The sequence below is a fragment of the Taudactylus pleione genome, unplaced genomic scaffold (assembly GCF_031769625.1).
Source record: "Taudactylus pleione unplaced genomic scaffold, aTauple2 ptg000324l, whole genome shotgun sequence".
NCBI classification, from domain to species: Eukaryota; Metazoa; Chordata; class Amphibia; order Anura; family Myobatrachidae; genus Taudactylus; species Taudactylus pleione.
The window spans coordinates 147,481-173,953 of NW_028284725.1; the positions used below are offsets into that span (position 1 = coordinate 147,481).

At 45.2% G+C, this 26,473-nt stretch overlaps 1 protein-coding gene across 1 annotated transcript; it reads left to right on the plus strand.

Moving 5' to 3' along the window:
• Positions 1–3,707: 3,707 nt before the first annotated feature.
• Positions 3,708–6,151, plus strand: LOC148509488 (uncharacterized). The gene is made up of 3 exons (XM_088443030.1): positions 3,708–4,379; positions 4,504–4,617; positions 5,190–6,151. Exons 1-2 carry the CDS (start codon positions 3,839–3,841, stop codon positions 4,608–4,610), a joined length of 648 nt encoding a protein of 215 aa, XP_088299156.1. The 5' UTR covers positions 3,708–3,838; the 3' UTR covers positions 4,611–4,617; positions 5,190–6,151.
• Positions 6,152–26,473: the final 20,322 nt, after the last annotated feature.

A 26,473-nucleotide genomic window follows, 5' to 3' on the forward strand; every position in this document is an offset into this window, starting at 1 on the left:
GTATGTGTGTATGTGTGTTGTGTATGTGTGTATGTGTGTGTTGTGTATGTGTGTATGTGTGTGTGTGTTGTGTATGTGTGTATGTATGTATGTGTGTATGTGTATGTGTGTATGTGTGTATGTGTGTATGTATGTATGTGTGTATGTGTGTTGTGTATGTGTGTATGTGTGTGTTGTGTATGTGTGTATGTGTGTATGTGTGGTATGGAATAGAGATTGTAAGATCCACTGTTGGAATTAATATACTCTGAATACACTGTAGAAAAGTGCCAGACTGGTGTGCTGACTCTACATTGCTACGGAGGAGGTTTTACCTACATTGCTGGAGGTTTTACCTCAGTTTGGGCAGGTTCAAGGTAACTTCCTACGTCCAATCAGAATAGGAGGAAATGTGAAAAAAAATCAAGTCTTCTTCTATCAGTTGGACAACGGAACAACCATTGATCCACAAAGCTGGGTACAACTTGCACCTTCAGTTAATCACCCCAGGAGTCTTAGATTTTCATATTGTAGATCATAGTAATTAAACAAGCATAAGCTATAAGTAAGATGTATTGGACCTGTCAAACATGAGATGACCATCAGGTCATCTCCACCATAGACAATTGACTGTGGCATTCTGTAGGTTAGAGGGAGTCAGAGGGTCACCCAAATCCTGCATTGTCTCCTTCCCATCTGCCATGTGGAAACCCAAAAAGCATCCAAAACCCAGGGGTTAAATGTTCATTGCATGTCATGTGCACCCTGCCCTGTAACAAAGGTCTTTGTCAGAGGTGAAAGGGTGAAAAAAAAATCAGGGCATGGATTTGGAGATCTTTAAGGTTTATTTACACCAACATTTTAAGGGATAACCATGTTGGATCAATAAAAGGCCCACGAAATGACAGGGTAACGGGGATGGAGCCTTTCCTTATTCCTGTTTTCATTTCTGTATGAGCCACAGGGAGAGAGCTATGGTTAGCATTGCCAAATGTGCCTTTCCAGACCTTTATATTCCACTGCTTAGCCAGATATCCTCTTTCCAGCTCATTAAACCTGCTTTATGCCCCAGTCTCCCCTCATCCACACGCACCGGGCAGCTAGGAACGTGCTGTTCTCTGTAGGATTCCAATTACACCAGCCTCCACCCTGAGCGAGAAGCTGTATATACACACACAGTATGTGAGTTGTACTTTTGTTACCAGAGTGCCGCCGATTTGAGTTGTATATATATATATATATATATATATATATATATATATATATCCAAATAAAAGGCAGCACTCCATGGATTCAAATAAAGACAGATAAATGTGCAGAAATAATGACGATTATATCTGCACATTTATCTGTCTTTATTTGAATCCGTGGAGTGCTGCCTTTTATTTGGATATCAGATTACCTGGTCCCTGGCCTGGCTTATTGGAAGTGCACCCCGGTTGCTGGACTATCTATATGGAGTGCCGATCCCAGGTTGCATGTGTGTATGTATATATATATATATATATATATATATATATACACACACACGCAACTATGTGTGTGTATATATTTATATATATATATAATATATATGTGTGTGTGTAAATGTATGGATGTGTGTATATATATATGTGTATATATATATAGTATATATGTATATATATATATATATATATATATATACACACACACACCTGTGTGTATATATAACTTTTATGTATGTGTATATATATATACATACTGTATATATAGTATACGTCTGTATACAGTATATATATATATATATATATATACTGTACGTTTGTGTGTACACAGTATATATATATATATATATATATGTGTGTGTCTGTGTGGATATATATTATATGGGGTCAGTATTTAGACGCCTGTCTTTAGTCCCATGCCGGGCTTTCAGTGTCGTGATTCTGGCGGTCAGCATTTCGACTGCCGACATCCTGACTACATCCCATTTCTATACATATATATATATACACACACACATTATATAAAGTATATTGAATTGTTGAACTGAGTTTACTGCTCTCACAAACCATATTATTGGAACAATGAATTACTGCTAAGGGCTAATACAGTGATACTTGAGACCCTTTAGCACTATGCACATATAAGTTAATGAGAGGTACAGTACGTGGGTTATTAGTTGTTAGAATGATTGCAGGTGTATTACAGTACAGTGAAATGGGATTATTACACTGATGTGCACAGTAAATGAAAGTAAACCACAGAAAATCAGATTTGCCATGTAATATTCCCAAAGCACACGCTGAAGACTGTACAGGCACAAAGGCTTGGCTGCTGCAGAACCTCTTTATTTTATGTGTTTAAAAAAAAATAAAAAATAAGTGTGTGTGTGTCTTGCCACCATGTCTATGTACAGTACTAACCATACAATCATCCTTTGTCATCTGAACACCAAAACACTTCTGCACTTGTGATGGTTTAGGAATGAACCTTCTTAGCTGTATAATCGTTAAACACAGCATCACTTTATGGAGAACATTTTTTAAACAGCAAGGAGGAGAGGGGGGTTCTGACCACTTTTTAAGGATCTCCCCTGATGCAGAACTGGCACAGACGTCACTGCCACTGCGGTCCAATCACCAATAGGGCATAAATGATGGATTGTTAGTAACCAAGCACAGGGACTGACATATCTCTAATTATCAATATCGATCTGTAGCACTGAGGGATTAGGGAAACCAGGCATAATTAGTGAAATAATTGCTTTTTTTCATTAATCGATTCTCAGCTTACTGGTGCTCTCACCACCAGCTGGCAGCCACTAACCATCGCTGGGAAGGAAACAGGGGACATAAAGCAGAATAACTAAATGCTCTCCCCTATGTTACGTTCTTGAAGGGGAGGGGGGTTCAAAACACAAATCCCTTTAATGCACTGTAATTCGAAAACAATGCAAAATACACCCAAGACAGCTGCTAGACCTGGCTTGCTCTGTACGTCTGGGTTGAATACTCTGGTGTTGCAAATGGCCACTTGGAAAACAAACCCTACAAAGCTGCCCTGTGCAGGTGAACCAGCTCAGGGGCAGATACCTGATTGTGCTTTGGATACAATACATGTCTAGGGTTTTGGGTGCAGATAATCAGCTAAAGGAGGGCGGGGAGAGTTGTTCACCATCTGTTTTTCTTCTTCTTTATAATTGCCTGTGCCACTTACTTGCGGAGATAATATACTTCTTTATTGAGCTCTGCAGCTGAATGGGTTAAACAGAAGACAGTCCTAGGGGGATATAATATGATGCCCTCCAGGACACAAGCAGGACAATGGAATAGTGCGCAGAAAAAGAGAGAGGGGAAAAGCATTGCTGAAAAGAGGAAAAAATATCAGTTACAGTGTAGAAGTCAATGTTACTGCTCCATTCCCCCCTCCCTTCCACACCAGCCCAAAAAATAACGTTACAACTCTGTGGTTGGAGTGGAGATCCCTCCCCTTTGCGTGTATACTGAATGGGAGTAGAGCTGGCACAGGAGGGTGGGGCGTCTCTTTCTAACCTGATCTAAAGCTCCGCCCCTTTTTTTTTTTTTTTTTTTTTTTTTTTTTTTTTTTTTAAACCCTAAGGTAAAGCAAGAGCCAACCTCCCTTCCCAATCCTGTACTGCACGTCAGGCTGTTTTTCTCTAGTTAAAATGTGACCCCTCCTCTTTTTTTTTTTTTTTTTTTTTTTAGATCTCCTCCTTATTGTTGGTTTTTTTTTTCCTCCTCCATCTCCACTCCTGCTCCCATTTCTATATAAGCTTCCCAAATCCTGCCCAGACTTATCCAGTGTGAGAGAGAGAGAGGAACCAGCCCTCCCTCCAGCTTGGTGCCACTGCCTGGTAAACACCAACCACAGCCAAATGGATACTTTCAACAGTGCGCTGCCAGAGGACAGCATGCCAGCGCTGCCCAGGGGGAGCCTGAGTGCCAGGGGGGTCTGCAGGAGCTTATTTGGCCCCATCGACCATGACGAGCTGCGATCCGAGCTCAAGAGGCAGCTCAAAGAGATCCAAGCCTCGGACTGCCAGCGCTGGAACTTTGATTTTGAGGCTGGCACCCCTCTGAGGGGGACCTTCTGCTGGGAGCCCTTGGAGAGCAAGGAGACGCCAAACTTCTACAGGGAGAGTAGACTGTGCCCTGGCACTGCCACATCGGTGCCCAGGCCGCAGCAGCAGACCCCAGGAGGCACTGTGCCCACTGTACCAACGGACAGAACGGAGGATACACCGTCAGAGGCTGTGCGTAAAAGCCAGAGCCCGGAGTGCGCAAAGGAGAACGCAGAGAAGTCTGTAAAGAGGTGCCAGGGAGTTAAAGGTCCAGTCGCGAAGTCACCATCCTGCTCCTCACCCTCACACCCCTCTCTCCTGCTGAGGAAGCGAGAGATCAGCACTGCCATCACAGGTAAGATCGCTCATTAGTACATTATAACTGGGCTGTGGCTGTAGTTCAGGGCAGGGAAGGTTCATGCCACCTTTGCCACTTAATGCCCTCCGCTAACCTGTCACTATTTTTATGATCTCTTTAGATTACTTCCCCAAAAGAAAAAGGATACAAGTTGCCAAAAATGACAGCTTAAAAGTCTCTCACCCGTTTTGCACTTTGGAGCAGACCCCGAGGAAAAAAATCCGATGAAATGTTGGTGAGTACCCCCATATAGACGGTGGGTGGGTGAGTGGGGTGATCTATGGCATTAATAGCAATCATGTTTTGACTATTAAAAGTATCCTAAAGTGCTAGGGGAAGGGGGCTGGGAGAGAGGGGAAGGGGTTAATGTCAAATCTGCACAGTTGTCTTCCAGAGGTTGTTTTGGTTGTAGAAAGTGGGAGTTGGTGACTTTACACATGATAGGGTTTTTTTTTTTCCACGCAGCAGTGTTACTCAATCTTCTTAGCTCCGCCTTGGAAAGTTCTTTTTAAACTAAAAAAAAAAAAAAAAGTTGCAAAACAAGCTGTACTGGCGGGAAAGGGGGTTACAAGAAGGGAAGAAGGTGGGGGAAGGGCAGCAGATCTGGACTGGAGAGGGACTCAGAAGATAAACATGGGCAGGGTCTTGTAATGGGTGAGAGTTATGGAACAGAGGGGGGAGGGGGGAAGAGACTCAGCTGAGCTGTACACCATTTCCTCTGAGCTGTAACCCTGCTGCTGTCTGACTGCTTAGCAGGATAACTTTTTTTTTTTTTTCGTATAATAACCTCCTTATTTTTCCTTTTAGGTCTGCTCATTCAGAGATCAGAGACCCGAACAAAAATCCCTCTGCAGATCCTGTACCAAATTAAGGAGCGAAGGGAGAGGGAGACAGATACAGTGCTGGGCTGAATTTTTTATTTTTTTTTTCTAACGAAAAAAAAAAATACTGAGATTCCACAGCGCCTGTCTGTTTTTGGAGAAGGAGGTTTTAAACAAGGATTTGGACTTGTCCGGTTCTACGGTGGTTCAGGACTTCCTAGCATTGCACGCACTCTGATCTTACCTGCACACTTGGATGTCCATGTCTGTTGCGGTTATTTCTTTACCATTTTTTTTTTTTTTTTTTTTTTTAAAGACACCAGTTTATTATTGCTGTGGGAGAAAGTGGAGCTGGTTGGGTTGGTCTACACTTATCCATGTTAGTGCTGTGAATGTATCTACCAACTATCTGAAACTGTAGCTTGGGAGGACGCAGTGTTCAGCTTCCCAGGTTCTGCCAAACTACAACCCCCTGAAACCTAATCCAGGATGATGGGAGCTGTAGTTCAGCAACACAGGGACTGCTAAGAGATGCCCACACCTGGTGTAGCTTATGCAAAACCCAATAGGCATGTACAACGATATATGTAGCATTTGTTGGTATAATCATGTTTTTTGTTTATTTTTCTTTGCACTGTTTTATATATATTTTGATATATATATAACCACCATTATGTACAGCAACTATGTAACATAAGAAAGCATAAAAATAAGTTATATATTTATATAACATGTTGGAACTACTCCAATGTTAAGCCATAATACTGGCTAGAAAACGGTTTTAAAGGTTATACGTATGTCTCCTTTTGGAGAGATAAAAGGATGTGTTCAGTAACTATGCATGTACAGTTTTTCTATGTTTTAATTTTACAATTTTTTTTTTTGCAAAATAATGTACAGAATATTGCTATATCGGCAAAAGAAAGTAAAATATGACTTTTATACATACACCTGTTTCAGTAATTATTTTTAATGCTTGGATGAATAACGGGATTAAGAATGACCAATGTGATACTTTGCGGGCACTGCCAAGGCTAGTGGAAGGGAAAGAGTTAAGCTAAGCCTTTGTTATAAGGGTCGGAGGGCTCTTGAGTGTTCAATTCCCTATAAAGTTATTTCCTTTTAAGAAATACAAAATTTCCAAGCTGCTCCCTATCAGAGAAAGGGGAAAATATTTAAATCACACTAGTGATAACCAAAGTGAGGACTCGAATAGATCTCTTGCCAGCAAATCTATATAGCCTGTTGTAGGGTCTTTTGTCCTCCAAAAACAATGTTTCGGTTTTCAGTTCACTCCATTTGGTACAATAAAGTTATTTTACTGTATGGCTAGAAGGATATTGGTGCTTAGAGAGAAGTATCGCCAGGTAATACATTTATCAAGTCCTACACAAAAGCCTTGCAAATACAAGTGGTGCCAGAGGGACTGGCCTAAATGTCTGGGCACCTATAAAGTTGCTGGTGTAATTCTGTATGTCCGAAGAACCTATACTAGGCTCCTCAATGGCTACAGACTATACTGCTGCTGTATAACTATTAGAACAATCGCATATTGCCAGTAAGACTGACTTTTACATGGGACAAAGAGGTATATTTACAAATCTGCAGCCTACCCCCCCCCCCCAGGATTCAAAGCGGCATTTTATTAACAGGCAATACAAGCCTTGTATTGTCTATAAAATGTCTCCACTATTAATTGCAATAAAAAAGTAGATCGGTAAATAAACCCTACAGTCTTGAATGCTTACACTAAAACCACTTTGCAAAAAAAAGAAAATCAAACCTATAGGGCTAAATGTTGAGCCTGCAATTTGTGGCAAGTGCCAGATTTTGTTTATTTAGCTGCTATATAATATATATATATATATTATACACACTACTTTAGCTCTTGATGAAATCTTTGCACTTGCTGCAAATCTCAGGCTGTTGCATTCAGACCACAGACTTAATTTTGAGTTTAGAACATTAGGTTTTTGAAACTATAGTGGACAGTTTGCGAACATGGTGAATAATATTCAAAGTGATATTTACTTCTGTCTTTTGTGTGTGTGTGTGTGTATATAGATGGATGGATAGATAGATTTATCTTTCATAAGGGCTTAGCACACATGATACCGGCACCATTGTTTGTAAACATTCACAGCAGCTGAGTCCTTCAAGCTGCATCATAACCCTGCCCTTTTTTAAAGGGCTTTGTCTGTCTTTTAACCCCTTCCCTAAACCCACATATGTGCAGCCATTCCTTTTTTGGCAGCACTTAAATAGGCTGAGGAGGGGGTGAATACATTATGTAGCATTTTGTGAAAAAGCGAATCAATCAGAGACAGCTGGCTTCCCCCTGGCAGCTATTGTGTATCATTTTTTGGAACCTGCCTCCTATGCCTCAACCCATCGCACCTAAATCCCCCTCCCCACATACACATCCTTACATTGCTATTCAGTGATACAGCTTTGTGCTAAGGGGTTAGTAAAGAACTGAGATGTGGCTTTGGGCCTGGAGCCTGTGACCGATAAGCATCCAAGAGTTAGCGTGGGAGTGATAACCTCACTGGGGATCTAGGCCACATCTATCTTGATACATCAGATCTTTTTCACATTATACCAATTGTGCCTCCCCTATTCAGTGGTGATAGAATACACTTTTAACAAAGATATCCCTTATGTGCAGACATATACCAGTATTCATCAAGACAAATAGAAATTAATTTCCAATATGGGTCTTATGTAATTCTAAAAGACAATGCAGCTGTTCCATGTTGCTATTTATCTTCAGACAATATCCATCTGGCTTGTTCTAAAAGGCAGAAGCAGATTTTTATTTCTTTAAAGATAGTCAGTGATTATGGGCACGATCCAGCAGCGTAGGCAATGGCGATTACGGACGCAGATTAATCGATCAGAGAAATCTTATCGCCAAGTAAGTGACGGGCTGGTGACTGGGGCGGTGGGCAGAAGAACGCCGGTTCCTGGGCGTGCATAAATTAGCCACTACGATTGCATAGCTCTGCGTGCGAGGAGTCTTGCGGTGTCTGTGGCTGGTCAGGCTTTTAAATGCATGACTGGACGATGTGCGTCGATGGCACAGATGTTTATGCAGAATAGCGACATTGGAGGGATATGGTAAGGCGGCAGTGGGCGTCTTTATGTCGGCTGTGCTTTGGCAAGCATTAGCATATTTGAGCAACTGCGATTCATAGGCGCTTGCATTTGCGCCCGCGGCTGAATCAGGCCTATATGTGACTGCTGAGATCATGCTGGTGTTCAGGGATGTCTGTGATTTTTCGAGCTAGTGGAGCGCGGCTCCCGGAATACTGATTATTGGAACATACAGCCTGATTCAGAGCCACACGCAATTACTTTTATTGATTTTTTTTGCTACTGCGCTTCCGTGTAAGTCTCTAAAAGCTCATTTTATGGATACGTTACAGAGCCGCGGTTGTGATCGAGATGCATAGTATTAGAAGTGTCTTGGAAAAGTGCTGGGTGGTAACGGGGGTGTCTTAGCGCACGCACGGAGATGATCCATCTTATGTGCGCGTTCTGGGAGTGTCGTGGGCGCATCAGTGAAAGTGAGACACTCAACCCCTCATATAGGAGGCCATACACGGACGCCGAAGCCACACCTGCCCTGGGGCTGGTGTAAGTTTCGATGAAGCCGTATGAAGATGCACCAATCAGTATTTGAGTGCCTACAAACACTGACAGCGGGCGCCTCAGTCCTTGCCCATTCGAGATGCACGGATGTACACCAGGGAAGAACTAAGTAGCGCATTTGCAGCAGGACGCAGATGGGCGGCTGCCAATAGCCCCGTCCCCGTCGAGGGCCATGCAGAGGGAATCGCTAAGTTCCCGTCACACGAGTGCTTTAGCGGTGTTGAGGGGCTCTGTTGGCAAATGTATAAAGGTGGCATAGATTATTTAGAAAACAAAACATGTTTTACGCCATATTCGAAAACATCTATTGTTACTTTTAACCACTAAAGTCAAAAAGATCAACGTGAGCCTGAAGCTAAAGTTGCCTCCAGATTGCACTCCAAAAATGTGTCAATATGGTATTAAAGTGTTTGGATGGGATGTATCAAAGCTTGGAGAGAGATCCAATAGAGCAGTTGCCCAAAGCGGCAGATCAGCATCTAACTGGCATTTCAGAGACTGTGCTAGATAAATGACAGTCATATAAGCTGATTGGGTGCTTTGGGCAATTGTTCCACTTTATCTCTCTCCAAGGCTCGATACATCTCCACCTTTGCCCGGTCGCGGGCAGAACTTGCTGTCTGAAACACGTCCTCCCCTCCACCCCACCAGGAGCTTCCCCCTGTCACCTGAACCCAATAGCCAGCTCACATAACATGATGGGGGAATAGATCTATCCATGGAAGCCTTTCCGTAGAGTCCTGCTAAAGATCAATGGATTCTAGTTCTGCTCCGCAGGCCTGGCCTGCTCCTAGGGTGGCAAGTGTAATACATTTTGTATATTCATGATCCATTATTGACATATTACAAATATTTTGACCATGGTCTCAACAAGAGCTGTCTTAATGCCTTTTATTTAACATGGGGCATGGACCTAAGTGGCCACAGCAGCGTCTGTTGGTGATCGCTGTCTGCGGCTTTATGCAAATGGCAATACAAAGTCCTTCCCTGGTGTACATCCATTCTTATGAATGGGCAAGGATGGAGATGCCCAATGTCAGTGTCCGTACAATACTGATTGGCGCGTCTTTAGACGCAACATCGGTCGCACCATTAAAACCTGCACCAGCCCTACGACAGGTTGCCGTTTCTCCATCATGTATGGCCTCCTAGTGGGCTGTTGAGCGTCTGTGTACGCAACCACTTTCACTGGAACTCCGTAACACGCCCGTAAGTCGGACCATCTCTGTGCGTGCGCTAAGACACCTTCCTATCACGGCCCAGGAACACCTACTATACTGTCTTTACAGTTTGCCGTGGTGCCAGTAAATTACCTTCTAAGTGCTTGTTTTGTTGTCCGTGGATGTGAATTGCCAATTGTTCCTGGTCTGTGCTAAGGCCCTGATTCAGACCCGCTCGCTGCCGCTGGCTGCTCGCTGGGGCTGTGGGTATTTTTTTTCTTTTCTTCCGGCTGCTCGCAAAGCAGTGTGAAACCACCCACAGCTTGTGCGAGCGGCCAGGAGACCATCGTAACCATCGGCCTTGTGGCGAGACCCTGCGGTAGGGTCTAGGCTGCCACAAGGCCGAGTGGACTCCCTGCTCTAATAGAGCAGGAAGTCCACTACTGACATCAGTAGTGATGTCAGTTAGACCCCCCAACAAACGTCAGGCATTCCTTAGGGAACGCCTGCCTTTGTACAGCCACCCCCCCTACACGTCCACAAAACGGGGCGAGCTGTCACTCACCATCGACAGCCGCCCCGTCTTGTTGCGAGCCCCGTAGCGACTGAACTTCAGTCGCTCAGCGGGGCTCACGCACGCCGGACGCGGCGCATGCGCAGTGCAGCAACATCAGGCCGCTTGTGAGTGGCTATGAATGAGCTCCGAAGTCCCCTTTAATTTAGGTACTAACCATTTTTCATTTATACTGTATATCTACCCTCCTTGCTAGAGATCAAACTAATTCCAACCACTATACATCCTAATATACTACATTATGATCAGTATGTCATGTTGGAAACTGGTTGGCAGAGAACACAACTGGTTTTATTTTGTTTCTACTTGAACATGTCTAGTTATTATTACTATCAACATGTAGTGAATTCCACTTCCCCATTTCCTCCCATCACTCGGAAGGAGCTACCGATTCCACAAAAAGGTAGGTTTAGCAAACTCGCACAAGCTATTGATAGAACACATTTAAAAAAAATATATATATATATAATTTGCACATTTTTATACAAAAAAAAAAGCCGTTTAATTCCTGTGTCACCTCCGAATGACCTTGTCCAGGCCACTTAATGACTCTATTCCTCCTGCACACAACAAAATAGAGTCTTGCTGTGGCCGATGAAATGCTTTAGGCTTGCATTGTCATAGAACGGTAAATAATTCTCCTATTTATTGCCTTGGCCAGCTTAGTGCATATGGATATCTGAATGTGTATAGTAATGACATTATTATATTGCTTTTTGCATATGATCATTCTCGAATGTTTAAATATCTGTTCTCAAATGACATTCAAGTCCCAGACGAAAAATTGGGATTTGTTAATTTTTTTTTACTTTGTCATCTCAACTTGTATTTTATGATGTAGTGAATTGTGTATTTAAATATATGGTACAGCGACTAATTTTATTGCAAAATAAAAGCGCCAGATTTACTACTAAAAGCAGCTAAACGCCATTAGCCTGCCTGTAGGGATATATGTTATTTCTGCCTCCATGTGAAACGCATTCCTTGTTCATCACTATTAATCAGTGGCAATCTGTATTTGCTATGTCACAAACATAATTCTACATACAAGTCCACCCCCCCACCAAAAAAACCCCAAAAACATTGCTGAAATTTTTTGAAAGCAAACTCTACTTATTTGAATATTTTACATAATATTTCCCATATCCTAAATAATATTTCTTCAAATGAACTCTCATCGCTCCTAACGTAATTACTAATCAAGTAACAGGTCATTCTAAATTAAAATTAGGATTTTTAGCGCTGTGTTTGCCGTAGTCAAGCAGACATGTTGGAAAACCCAATTACTATAACTCCCCTATCCGATGGCCTCTTTCCCTCCTGGCTTTGGTAGAAGTTGCGCGGTATGTACTGTTGTGTGCCACTGGTACTCACGGCAATGAATGAATAGATACGCGGAGAGGAGGTGCCAAAGGGGCAGCTTTACGCTTCAAATATGCTAGACTAGGGATGGCCATAACTTAGCGGCATTGCTCCTTTGCGCATGCTCAAATTAGCTCTCTCATTTGCGCAAGCGTCCGAGTGTACTAACGACGGCTTAATCCATTGATTGGTTTAGATGATGGTTATATGGATGGTAATGATGGTGGCAAAACTGGAACAATTCGATGACACCCTTTCAATAGCTTTCCCTATCAGCTAGGCACAAATATAAATGTTTTAAAAGATTTATATACTCCCCGCTAACAGCCAATCTGTGGCAAGGGGTGTGGCCGCTACCAGCCACTGGTTAGGGTTATGCACCAGGAATGTAGGCACATTATTGGTGGCAGTGTCACATAGCAGTAACCAGCTGTTAACACAACGGAGTTACATCAGTCCTGAGTATTCTCATTTTATCTGGGCAAATGTTTGTAGAATTCTACTCTAGCTAGTCTTAGGCTTTAAAGATCTCTCCTGTAAATCATCTCATTTTAAAAATGTGTACAAAATCCAAAGATCAGCTGTCCCCGCAATCCTTTACCTTATCACCGCTTAGCACTGCCAAGTCTAACTCAGCAGTGTTAGGGCCCATACCTGAATTTGGGTACATTCATGTGCAGCAGGGGCAAACACAGGGTTCCAAATGCTTATTTTAGAGTGTGTTTGGCCAGTCCAGGAGGAGGACATAATTAGCACTTAACCAGCTTTAATATGCGTCATACAATGTGTAGTGTATGTTACAGGGGTTAAAGTGGTCCGGAACGGGGCGGAACTGCGTCAGTTCTATTTGAAGCTCCAGCCCACTTTACTCGGCCAATCAGCCCTGTATCGCAGGGAGTTGCTGGGCGCCCGCTGAGATTTTGTTACCAGCCGCAGCCGGAGGCTGGAGTTCCCGCAGTGGGCACTATGGGAGAGACGTTATGACATCTCTCCCATAGTTCAGAGGAGCAGCCAGTCGGACTGCAGCGGATGCAGGAGGAGGGCTTAAGGTAAGTATTATGTGTTACTGTTTCTTATTTTTTGTGAAAGGGGCACTTCTACTGGGGGGCATTAATACAGGGAGCACTACTACAGGGGGCATTACTACAGGGGGCATTACTACAGGGGGCATTATTACTGGGGGTACTACTACAGGGGGCATTACTACTGGGGGGCCTACTAATGGGGACATTACCACTGGGGGCACTACTAATGGGGGCATTGTATAGGGGGCACTGCATAAGGGGCACCACTCCTGGGAACACTGCATAAGGGGTACCACTACTGGGGGCACTGCATAAGGGCACCACTACTGTGGGCTCTTCATAAGGGTCACTACCACTGTGGGCACTGCAAAATGGGCAACACTACTGGGGCATTGCATAAGTGACACCACTACAGTGGGCATAGCATAAAGGGAACTACTGCTGTGGTCATTATGTGTAAGGGCCACTACTGCTGTGGGCATTGTATAAAGGGCACTATTACTGTGGGCATTGAGTTGTGTATCAGGGGCACGAATGTGGGCATAGTGTATAAGGGGCACTACTACTGTGGGCATTATGTGTATTAGGGCCGCTACTACTGTGAGCATTATGTGTATTAGGGGAACTACTATTGTGGGCATTGTGTATAAGGGGCACTAATGTGGGCATTGTGTAAAAGGGGCACTGCTGTGTGTTATAACATGAATAAGGGACACTACTATGTGGTGTAATGAGAATCAGGGGTACTATGTGCGGTGTAATGTGTATAAGATTGTGCTACTGTGTGGCGTAATTTGAATTGGGGATACTATTGTGTGACCACGCCCCTTTCTTTTGAGACCACGCCCCATTTTTTCAGCACACGCCTATGGTGCGCCGTCCCTTTGTAAAAAATGGCCAGAGGACGGGATGGGGGTGAGTTCCATCATGTCTCTAGGACCACTTTAAGCACTGTCATGTTATAATTCCAACATATACAGGACCAGCAATCACAGTAAGCCGTTAGTTGTGGCAGTAGGGGCATCCTGCCTGAGCTGAATGTTTTAATTTCAGCTGTGGGCACCATTCCAGAGCATTGGAGCAAGTTCAGGAGTCTGGGGGAGCAGCAGAAGAACCTAGCACTGCCCTGGACATATATGTACATATTGGTCTCCTTATGCACTGAATAACTGTATTAATAACTATCCCTATAGATGGTCTATAGCAGTGCAACCCTAACAGTGCATGTTTTCCAGATCTCCTAGTTGGTGCACAGGTGTATTCATTACTGGCTGACACGTTAAACCACAGGTGATGCTAATTATTTCATTTATGATACTGAGAAGAACATGCAGCACTAGTAAAATTTTATTTTATACTATTTATATTGTGTTCATGGTGTAGGCTGGGGAGGGGGGTTTCCAGGCAACCGGAACCCTCCCCCCTGCATTTGACTATGTGCACCTTGTGGTTTACTTTATTAACAAAGTGTCGGGTTGTCAAACCAAACACTTCTGTTCATGTTTCAGCCGGATACTTAAAAGGGCAATGCGTTTACTAGCAAAACACGGCTAGTGAAAGCACTGCCCTTTTAAATATCGGGCATAAACACGAACAGAAGTGTTTAAACCCCCTAGTGTCCGACTTCCGGCGATGGGAGCCGAACAGGGGCGAAAGGGTCTGGATGGATCCTTTTCGCAACTGGGGACTCCTTTCCATAAGGAAGTAGGGGCGTCTCAGAATCAGCGCCATCTGAAGATGGCGAAGGTTCCCGCTATCAAGCTTTGAAAATATAGTATTTTTTAAGCTTGATTTAATTTTGGTCCCCATACTATTGTATGGGGACAGCGGGCCAGATCAGGACTGAAAGGTAAGCAGGAGATATACTATTTCTATTACGGTCATGGTATGGGCTGGGGAGGGGGGTTTCCAGGCACACGGAAACCCCCCTGCGTTTGCCTATGCATTATCTTTATAATCAATAGGACTTTCTACAGTAGTAAGTGAAAATGCAGGGGCGGACTGACCCCATTACTAGTGGTAAGCAGCAAAACAGCAAACTTGCAAAACCCCCTCCTCCATGCCAACTTACTTACTGCTTGGTGGGCTCCGGGTGTGTGGTTACCAAGAGGTTGTCAAGAGGAGAGGGAGGCTGTGTGTCTGCATCTCACCACCAGACTGCGGCTGAAGGCAATGTGGACTGGAGGGGTAGCTCTGGGTTACTGGTTGGGCATCAGGCCAGGCAGGCAGAGCAGTTCTGGTAGGGCAGCAGGCCAGGCAGTGTGGAGGGGTAGCTTTGGGGTCCTGGTTGGGCGGCAAGCAAGGCACAGTGCAGGGGCATCCCTAGGGTCCTGGTCCGGCGGCAGGCCAGGCAGAGTGGAGAAGCTGCCCCTAATAAAGATTAGGGGCAGCCCTTATGTAGGCCCCCAGTAGTGCCCCCAGTAGTGATCCCCCTGTGTAGTGCCCCTTCTGCCCCCAGTGGTAAGCCCCTTATATAGTGCCCCCAGTAGTGGTCCCCCCTGTGCAGTGCCCCTTGTGCCCCCAGTAGTGGTAACCCCATACTTGCCTACCCTCCCGATTTGGTCGGGAACCTCCCGAAAATCGGGTGCCGCTTCCGACCTCCCGGGAAGGCAGGCAAGTCTCCTGGCGGCTGCAAACCCCTCCTGCCCCCCACCGCAATTACAGTAAAATCCTCTGCAGCGGGGGGCCTGTGACGCGATTCACGTCGAATCGCGTCATTTTGGCCCCGCCCGCTGCTTTTAATATCGGCAGTGTGTAGCGGGGGCGGGGCCAAAGTGACGCGATCACGTGGCTCCGCCGGCATACTCTTTTAGTCAGGCCGGCCCCGCCCTGTTTGTTGGCAACGCCCCTCCCCCCCTAAAGCCGATATGGCTGCTCCCTCCCGGAAGGGGCAGCCAGATAGTCAGCAAGCATGGGTAACCCTTATGCAGTACCCCTTAAATAATGGTCCCAGTTGTAGTGTGCCCCCTAAATAGTGGCCGCAGCATTGCCCTTTATATAGAGCCCCCAGCAGTGGTCCTCCAATGCAGTGCCCCCAGTGATAGTCCCCTCACCACTATGCAGTGCCTTTAGTAGTAGTCCCCTCCCCCATTGCAGTGCCCCTAGTAGTAGTCCCCTCCCCTTGTAGTGCCCCTAGTAGTCTCCCCCCTTGTAGTGCCGCTAGTAGTAGTCCCCTTTGTAGTGCCCCCAGTAGTAGTAGTCCCCCCCTTGTAGTGCCCCTAGTAGTATTCCCCCCCTTGAAGAAGTGCCCCCAGTAGTAGTCCCAAGTAGTGGTCTTCCCCTTGCAGTGCTGCCAGTAGTGGTCCCCCCCTTGTAGTGCTCCCAGTAGTGGTCCCCCCCCCCCAGTAGACACACGTAATTAAAAAAAAACAATAAAAACACTTACCTGAATCCCCGCTCCCGCCGCCGCCTTCCGCTCCTCCGTCTGTCCTCCCAGGGCGGCCTGCTCTGCATTATGGGAGAGACGTCATGACGTCTCTCCCATTACCCACTGCAATAGCCGGAAGATGGAGCGGCTCCTGCAGTGGGCGCAGCAGCAGTCAGTGAGAGTCTGACAGACTCTCATTGGCTGCTACTTAAAACAAACACACAGCTGCCGGCGCCGGCAGCTGTGTGTTTGTCAGTCACTGTGCACGTGCGGTGCAGGCACCTGTGTCCCAGCCCGCCTCTGCTGAGAAGGGCTGCCTGAAATGCACTGGAAGCTTCTCTCTGCTGATCGCAGCCCGGACTGGCAGCTCCCCCTGGCTGCCTGTCCTGTGCGTGACTGGCAGGTGGCGCTTCCAATGGGAAGCCACCTCCAGTCACAGTGAAGCCAGTGCAGTCACTGGCTCAATGAAGTGGCGGAATTTACTGGGGGGGGGGGGTCTACAACCTCGCAGCCCCTAGGTAAGATCCGCCACTGGATGCAAGTATCACTTCCTTTGTAAGTTAATATATTTAGGAGTATGTAAAAGGGAAAAAAATACATTAAAAGCCTAGTTCAGGAAACATATCATAAAGGGGGATTGTAGGCAGTACCACTTGTAATGTACTTAGATGCACCTGCTAGCAGCAAAGTGTCCTTGGAAACTATTTTAAACTGTTGGCAAGTATGCACTAACTGCACTCCATTGCCGTCTGTTTTTATATAACAGAGTTCTAGTGGAAACACCAGCTCCGCCCAGCTCTCCCCAGCGCTATGAATACATTTCTCCCGGCTGCCTAGGATGTAGCCTGAATGCTTTGCAGTGTCCTGTGCCAGGAGCAGAGCTGCATAGAGCCCAGAGGTGTGGCTGTCAGAATGTTCCTCAGACCACAAGCTTTCAGATCCTTATTTTTCCAGCATTGGTTTTCTGGTCGTTTCAGGTGACAGAGCCTAGCAGGGTTTTAGCAATGCTCGAGCAGAGACCGCCAGGAACATATACAGCGGAAATAATTGCAGAGCTGTAAAATGTGAATATTGTGTAGATAATCCAAAGGATTGCTGGTAATCTAATGCTGGCACAAGGCATAGGCAGGACAGGATTTACAGTCCGTGATGCTTTAGGTTACATGGAGCGATGCTGCCCTGAATGCAAATATTAAATAGCAAAAATAGGAAAAACATTTAGGAATCAGATTTATGATCTTTATGATATATATTAGGGATGTAGTCAAGATACAGGCGGCCGCTATCCTGCCGGTGATATCCCGACACTGAAAGCCCGACATGGGACTAAAGATAGGCATCGAAATCCCAACGCCTATCATTAGCCCCACTACAAAATCCCGACTCCCGGCATACCGAACGTAGGTAAGCCGGGTGTCAGGTTCTAGTCATGGGGGGTGGCCTGGGTCAGGTTTAGGGACCCCCCGGGCGGGTTAGGGAAAGGGGGTAGGTGAGGCACCCATAGGTGGGGTTTAGGGCAAGGCACCCTCTCGGGAGAGTTAAGTTTAGGGTGCGGGGAGGGGGGGTTAGGGTTAGGCACTAAAGGGGGAAGGTTAGGGTTAGGCACCACTAAGGGAGGGTTAGGCATTAGGGGGGAAGGTTAGGGTTAGGCACCACTAAGGGAGGGTTAGGGTTAGGCACCACTAAGGGAGGGTTAGGGTTAGGCATTAGGGGGGAAGGTTAGGGTTAGGCACCACTAAGTAAGGGTTAGGGTTAGGCATTAGGGGGGAAGGATAGAGTTAGGCACCACTAAGTGAGGGTTAGGGTTAGGCATTAGGGGGGAAGGATAGAGTTAGGCACCACTAAGTGAGGGTTAGGGTTAGGCATTAGGGGGGAAGGTTAGGGTTAGGCACCACTAAGTGAGGGTTAGGGTTAGGCATTAGGGGGGAAGGATAGAGTTAGGCACCACTAAGTGAGGGTTAGGGTTAGGCATTAGGGGGGAAGGTTAGGGTTAGGCACCACTAAGGGAGGGTTAGGCATTAGGGGGGAAGGTTAGGGTTAGGCACCACTAAAGGAGGGTTAGGGTTAGGCATTAGGGGGAAGGTTAGGGTTAGGCACCACTAAGGGAGGGTTAGGGTTAGGCATTAGGGGGGAAGGTTAGAGTTAGGCATCACTAAGGGAGGGTTAAGGTTAGGCATTAGGGGGGAAGGTTAGGGTTAGGCACTAAAGGGGGAAGGTTAGGGTTAGGCACCACTAAGGGAGGGTTAGGCATTAGGGGGGAAGGTTAGGGTTAGGCACCACTAAGGGAGGGTTAGGGTTAGGCACCACTAAGGGAGGGTTAGGGTTAGGCATTAGGGGGGAAGGTTAGGGTTAGGCACCACTAAGTAAGGGTTAGGGTTAGGCATTAGGGGGGAAGGATAGAGTTAGGCACCACTAAGTGAGGGTTAGGGTTAGGCATTAGGGGGGAAGGATAGAGTTAGGCACCACTAAGTGAGGGTTAGGGTTAGGCATTAGGGGGGAAGGTTAGGGTTAGGCACCACTAAGTGAGGGTTAGGCATTAGGGGGGAAGGATAGAGTTAGGCACCACTAAGTGAGGGTTAGGGTTAGGCATTAGGGGGGAAGGTTAGGGTTAGGCACCACTAAGGGAGGGTTAGGCATTAGGGGGGAAGGTTAGGGTTAGGCACCACTAAAGGAGGGTTAGGGTTAGGCATTAGGGGGAAGGTTAGGGTTAGGCACCACTAAGGGAGGGTTAGGGTTAGGCATTAGGGGGGAAGGTTAGAGTTAGGCATCACTAAGGGAGGGTTAAGGTTAGGCATTAGGGGGGAAGGTTAGGGTTAGGCACCACTAAGGGAGGGTTAGGCATTAGGGGAGAAGGATAGGGTTAGGCACCACTAAGGGAGGGTTAGGGTAGGGAGAGGGGAGGGTTAGTGTTCTTACTAGCCCCAGTCGGGATTTGGGTCCTTTGGTCTTTTGCTGACAGGATATGATCCCATTGCATACCGATTCCATATATTATATAGTTGTGCCCCCAGTTAACTATATCAATGTGTGCCCCCACTCTATACATAATAGTTAGTTGTGTCCCCTCTCTATATATAATAAAGAGTGGTGCTCCCTCACTATATATAATAAATAGTTGTGCCTCCTCTCTATACATAATAAATAATTGTGCCCCCTCTCTATATATACTAAAGAGTGGTGCTCCCTCACTATATATAATAGTTGTGCCTCCTCTCTATATATAATAAATAGTTGTGCCCCCCTCTCTGTAATTAATAAATAGTTGTGCCCCCCCAGCCTCTAACAACTGGGGGTCTCTGCCCTCCCGCCCCCATGCAAAATCCTAACAGTTATTTATATCATATACATTTTGTTGCTTGAGTCGCAAGATGGTGTCGCCGCGATTCAATTTTAAACTGATATTGCCTCAACCAATTTTCCAGCATAGTTGTTCCCCTTCTATATATAATAAATAGTTGTGCCCCCTCTCTATATATAAAAAATAGTTGTGTCTCTATATCTAATAATTAGTTATGCCCCTTCTATATATAATACATAGTTGTGCCCCTTCTATATATAATAAATAGTTGTGCCTCCTCTCTATACATAATAAATAGTTGTGCCCCTTCTCTATACATAATAAATAGTTGTGCCTCCTCTCTATATATAATAAATAGTTGTGCCCCCTCTCTATACATAATAAATAGTTGTGCCTCCTCTCTATATATAATAAATAGTTGTGCCCCCTCTCTATATATAATAAATAGTTGTGCCTCCTCTCTATACATAATAAATAGTTGTGCCTCCTCTCTATATATAATAAATAGTTGTGCCTCCTCTCTATATATAATAAATAGTTGTGCCCCCTCTCTATACATAATAAATAGTTGTGCCTCCTCTCAATATATAATAAATAGTTGTGCCTCCTCTCTATACATAATAAATAGTTGTGCCTCCTCTCTATATATAATAAATAGTTATGCCCCCTCTATATATAATAAATAGTATAGAAGGAACATTACCATAATACTCTCGAATGCTAACAATGATGATAGTGGTTATAACGACACTGGTTTCTAGTACTAGGCCCATATACCTACTAGGATAAAATACTACTAAAATGCATGTATTAATGCCAATGGGTATGAGGCCTAACCATGAAATCCCAACACTGTTGCTATAATAAACTTATGTTAATGTTACCAAATTTATTATTATCTAGCTGAAGTACCTGGCGTTGCCCGTGTTTATATCTTTAAGTTATTAAGTCATCAATGGGCTGGATGTAACTCTCAACATTTAAAAAATATTTAGCAGCGTAATAGCTCTTCTAACACACCCATGAGGCGGCTGCGCAGAGACTTTTTTGGAGTGTCGCCAGTAGCTCTTATCCCAGCTTTCCTTTTTTATCACTTTTATAGTCACTTTTACATTGTGAGATGAATTTAAGGTTTTCCTTCTGTTATCAATGTAGCTATTCCAAGGCTTTTGGGTATACAATATGTTTTTGTCTTTTTTAGTTCTTTGATTTCTGCTTATTTCTGTCAGTTATTAAGTTTTCATCCAAATCCATCCAGTGAAAGGCCCAGAACAGGCTCCCCGGGTCAAAGTTCTGTCCAGGGTACACCAATGGGAGGTCCGGTCGGGACCCAACCCCCCCCCTTCCCCACCTCCCAAAACCTGCCCAAGATCCAACTGGACCACCTCGCGTTGGTTTCATCCCAATCAGTACAGGGGTGTCCGAATGCATAACCGGACAGAAAAACAAACAAACATATCAATTAATTTTATATGTAAGATACATTTTATATCTTAGAATTTTTTTGCATTTTTCTATACAGTGAAGGGCAAATTGATGCTGCACTGCCATCTATGAAAACATTTTGCTAATGTGCCCCCTCCAGGATCTTGTTAATTTCTCTCACAGCATTGGCTGAAATTGCAGCTTGTGATTGGTCCCCCAGCCATGACTGCTTAAAAGTGGTCAGCTTTATAGATTTCTAGCTGGAGTACCCGGCGTTGCCCGGGATTTTAAGAATGTTTGTTTACACATCATCCTCCAACCAACCTCTCCTTAGGCAGGCCTCACGAAAAGTGTGACAAACTTCCCCATCAACAGTCAAACTTCCCCATCCGTCCTAAGGTCTTCGAAGGAAGTAGGACCTGTAGCGGTGTAAAGCAAACTTCGGAGATAGAAGCATTCAAAATTTGTAGAATATACAGTGTAAACACGGCCAAGAGCTTCTGTTGCTCTGATACCAGGATGACCATCTACAGCGACTCCCTGTTTTCTGCGCAGAAAAACTTTTGGAGAAGCATTCCATGTGTAATATTTTGGCAGCTCACAGTACAGCAGGGTCCTTGCAAAGTCATAATTTTGACACAATTGGAAGAAAGAAGTCAATGTTGTTGAATAATTTGGTATAGTCAGAGATCTGAGAATGCTGGCAAAGCCTGCTAAAGCTCTTTTCGATAATAAACATTAAGATCATGATAAAACATGACAACACAAAACGCTTGCTCCGAGGCCCTACCCATATGCCGTGAGGCCTCACAATGAGAGTCCGGCAAAAATTGTGTTTTTTAATTAATTAAAAATGAAGAGTAATTAATTTCAATTTAAATTTTTTTTAGTTGCCTCTGCCGTGTTTTAATACGCTCGTATGTAAAATATCACGATCTTCGCTTGTAAACTGTGGATTTGTATAGAAAGCCAGAAGTACAGAAGGACAAATTTTGGCTTTTATATAGTAGAGAAGATAGAAAAGAAAAATTAGTAGATAAGCTAAATCCTTTTCTAATTCGGTACCTGACCTATAGAGGGTGAATGCTATGCAAAAATTGTGTTTTTTAATTGATTAAAAATTAACAGTAATTAATTTCGTTTTAGTAGTGAAGATAGAAAATAAAAAATAGTAGGTAAGATAAATCCTTTTGTAATTCCGTACCTGACCTGTAGAGGGCGAATACTATGCAAAAATTGTGTTTTTCCATTAATTAAAAATTAACAGTAGTTCATTTCGATCTCAATTTTTTTTTGTTGCCTCCGCTGTGTTTTCATACGCTCGTATGTAAAATGTCATGATCTTAGCTTGTTATCTGTGGATTTGTACAGAATGACAGAAGGACAAATTTTCACTTTTATATAGTAGATAGAACCCTGGGGAAACTGTGCAGTCCCCGGCGTTCCAGTAGGAGCTTTATTTCAGAGTTGGTTTGACAACTGTTTCAGCTCTACAAGCCCCAACATGTCCTGCTGGCCAATAGATAGCAGAACATGCCAGTCATTGTGGCCTACATTATAATGTGGGTTTAAAAAATGCTACAAAAATAAGTCATTTATACTCAAAAATATGAGACTCTCATCAAAAGCTTATGCAGTTCTTAGGGAAATCAAAGTTCAATTGTAAATGTGTTTGTAATGCACTGCAAGAGAATGTAGTGGTAGCCATTGTGCTGAGGCATGGAGTACCTCAGGGATGGCTGAGGCATGGAGTACCTCAGTGATGGCTGAGGCATGGAATACCACAGGGATGGCTGAGGCATGGAGTACCACAGGGATGGCTGAGGTATGGAGTACCTCAGTGATGGCTGAGGCATGGAGTACCTCAGTGATGGCTGAGGCATGGAGTTCCTCAGTGATGGCTGAGGAATGGAGTACCTCAGTGATGGCTGAGGAATGGAGTACCTCAGTGATGGTTGAGGCATGGAATACCTCAGGGATGGCTGAGGCATGGAGTACCACAGGGATGGCTGAGGTATGGAGTACCTCAGTGATGGCTGAGGCATGGAGTACCTCAGTGATGGCTGAGGCATGGAGTTCCTCAGTGATGGCTGAGGAATGGAGTACCTCAGTGATGGCTGAGGAATGGAGTACCTCAGTGATGGCTGAGGCATGGAGTACCTCAGTGATGGCTGAGGCATGGAGTACCTCAGTGATGAGGTCACTGCATACTTGCCTACTCTCCCGGGATGGTCAGGAGCCTCCACCGTTTTCTGCTTCCCCCCTTCACCAGCGTCTGCTCCCCCTTGTAATTGGGTGGTCCGGGGGAGCCGATGACGCAATTCGCACTGAATCGCGTCATCATGGCCAGGGGTGCACAATGCCGGTAATCTTGACACTGTGTAGCGGGGGGGCGTGGCCGCCATGACGCGATCGCAAAGTTACGCTCCCCCATCCCGCCCCCAAATACGCATCACTCCCCCCTGCTGTGCCCAGGGGCGCCGAGAGGGGGGGGAGCGGGTACTATTTAACAGGACTCGGGCTTCCTGAGGGGCCCGACGGGGGCCCAGGTCCGGCGCCACCCCCCCTCCCTCACAGCAGCCCAGCATAAAGCGTGTGCTGAGCTGCAGTGGGAGACTGCTCCTGGCTACTGAGCAGCAGCCACAGCAGTCTCCTATGCCTGTGGGGGGAGCGATCACACTGATCGCACCCCCCTCCCCAGCGTGCAGCGCCGATGCAAAAGTGTTTTTTATTTTTTGTTTTGCTCAAGGGGGCAGGGCTCTCTACGCCCCTGGCTGTGCCAGTATGGCTGCCTCCTCCCGGAAGAGGCAGCCAGATTGTCGGCAACTCTGTGTCACTAGTTCCTCCTAATGAATGGTTGAATAGTGGGCCTGATTCATTACGGATCGCAACTGCAAATGCAATAGCGATTATGCACGCAGCTCCACTGCGATTGTATGCTAATCCATTGCGATCGCTATGCCGTTGCAGCATAACATAAGGACGCCCACCTTACTTTACACACATCCGTAATGTTTAGCAAGACTGCAAAACCATCGGTACAATCGAGTGTCATCGCAGCCTCACGCACACTTGCACAAGGTCAGACTTTACTCAGGAATTGCTAACCTCATCGCACGATATGAGTCTTCAAGCTGCATAGGGCATTGCAGTGGATAATTTATGCATCACTCTGCGATGTGTCTGCGTAGTTACTGTGATCGCAGTCCCGATCGCAGTGGCAGGTTCACACACGCGTACTGCGATGCATACGCATGCTACTGCGCAACAATCGGCAGATTGCGTGCCTATTAGCAGTTGCGATCGGTAATGAAACAGGCCCACTGACAACAAATTGTTTGCCTACCTTATTTTACCAGAGTCTCCAGTTGTTAATTGTATCATAGTCAGGTCTCCCAATAGTCCTGATTTCGGAATGGCTACACCGTTTATCGGACTCTGAAGGGGTTCTTTGGGGTCAATCCAAACCGGTGCGAGTTTGCGAATGCGAGCTTGTTTTATGAAACTCAAAATCTATCGCACGAGTGCCTGAGAAATGCGAGATCCAATTAGAAATGCCAATCCACGGTATTTTGTGGCGAGGGCGTGCAACTTTTCTATAAAATGCGACCTGGGTGAAGTGCATGAAAAAGTGGGAAACCATCCTGACCTAAAAAAGTGACAGAGATAGCAGGACCATAGGCTGATAGTGAACATAAGGAAAGTACTGGCGGTTTTTAAAAGGTGTAAAATACGTGATTTTTGCCCTTTTTATTAATGGTGTAAAAATGATAGCCAGAAACTGTTTTTCAGCAAATTAAAGTCTTTCCAGCATTGTTGTATACAGAAAAATGTCTGTATAGTAGTTTTCAGTGTTTAATACAAGTTTTACTTCTCACCTGCAAGTTCAAAAACCCCTGATTCATTACTACAACACCTCCTCACACTTGTCCCCCATCATTTACACCTCCACACACCTGTCCCCCATCATTTACACCTTCACATACCTGTCCCACATCATTTACACCTCCACATACCTGTCCCACATCATTTACACCTCCGAGTACCTGTCCCACATCACTTACACCTCCATGTACCTGTCCCACATAATTTACACCTCCACATACCAATCCCCCATCATTTACACCGCCATGTACCTGTCCCACATCAATTACACCTCCACGTACCTGTCCCACATAATTAAAATCTTCACACACCTGTCCCACATCATTTACACCTTCACATACCTGTCCCACATCATTTACACCTTCACATACCTGTCCCACATCATTTACACCTCCATATACCTGTCCCACATCATTTACACCTCCAAATCCTGTCCCCCATCATTTACACCTCCACCTACCTGTCCCACATCATTTACAACTCCGTGTACCTGTCCCACATGATTTACACCTCCATGTACCTGTCCCACATAATTTACACCTCCGCATACCTATACCCCATCCTTTACACCTCCATGTACCTGTCCCACATCAATTACACCTCCACGTACCTGTCCCACATCATTTACACCTCCACATACCTATCCCCCATCATTTACACCTCCACATACCTGTCCCACATCATTTACACCTCCATGTACCTGTCCCACATCATTTACACCTCCACATACCTGTCCCACATAATTTACACCTCCACATACCTATCCCACATCATTTACACCTCCATGTACTTGTCCCCCATCATTTACATCTCCATGTACCTGTCCCCCATCATTTACACCTCCACCTACCTGTCTCATATCATTTACACCTCCGTGTACCTGTCCCACATCATTTACACCTCCACATACCTGTCCGCCATCATTTACACCTCCACCTACCTGTCCCACATCATTTACACCTCCATGTACCTGTCCCACATCATTTACACCTCCATGTACCTGTCCCACATAATTTACACCTCCACGTACCTATCCCCCATCATTTACTCCTCCATATACCTGTCCCACATCATTTGCACCTCCACGTACCTGTCCCACATAATTTACACCTCCATGTACCTGTCCCACATAATTTACACCTCCACATACCTATCCCCCATCATTTATACCTCCATTTACCTATCCTCCATCATGTACACCCCCACCTAACTGTCCCAAATCATTTACACCTCAGTGTACTTGTCCCACATAATTTACACCTCCATGTACCTGTCCCACATCATTTACACCTCCACATACCTATCCCCCATCATTTACACCTCCATGTACCTGTTCCACATCAATTACACCTCCACGTACCTGTCCCACATCATTTACACCTCCATGTACCTGTCCCACATAATTTACACCTCCACATACCTATCCCCCATCATTCACACCTCCATGTACCTGTCTTCCATCATATACACCTCCACATACCTGTCCCACATCATTTACACCTCCATGTACCTGTCCCACA

Excerpts from the sequence above, each read along its gene's own strand:
- LOC148509488 (XM_088443030.1), top strand. The coding sequence starts at position 3,839 with ATGGATACTTTCAACAGTGCGCTGCCAGAGGACAGCATGCCAGCGCTG. Across the intron at positions 4,380-4,503 it reads GATCAGCACTGCCATCACAG|ATTACTTCCCCAAAAGAAAA; the intron begins GTAAGATCGCTC and ends TGATCTCTTTAG.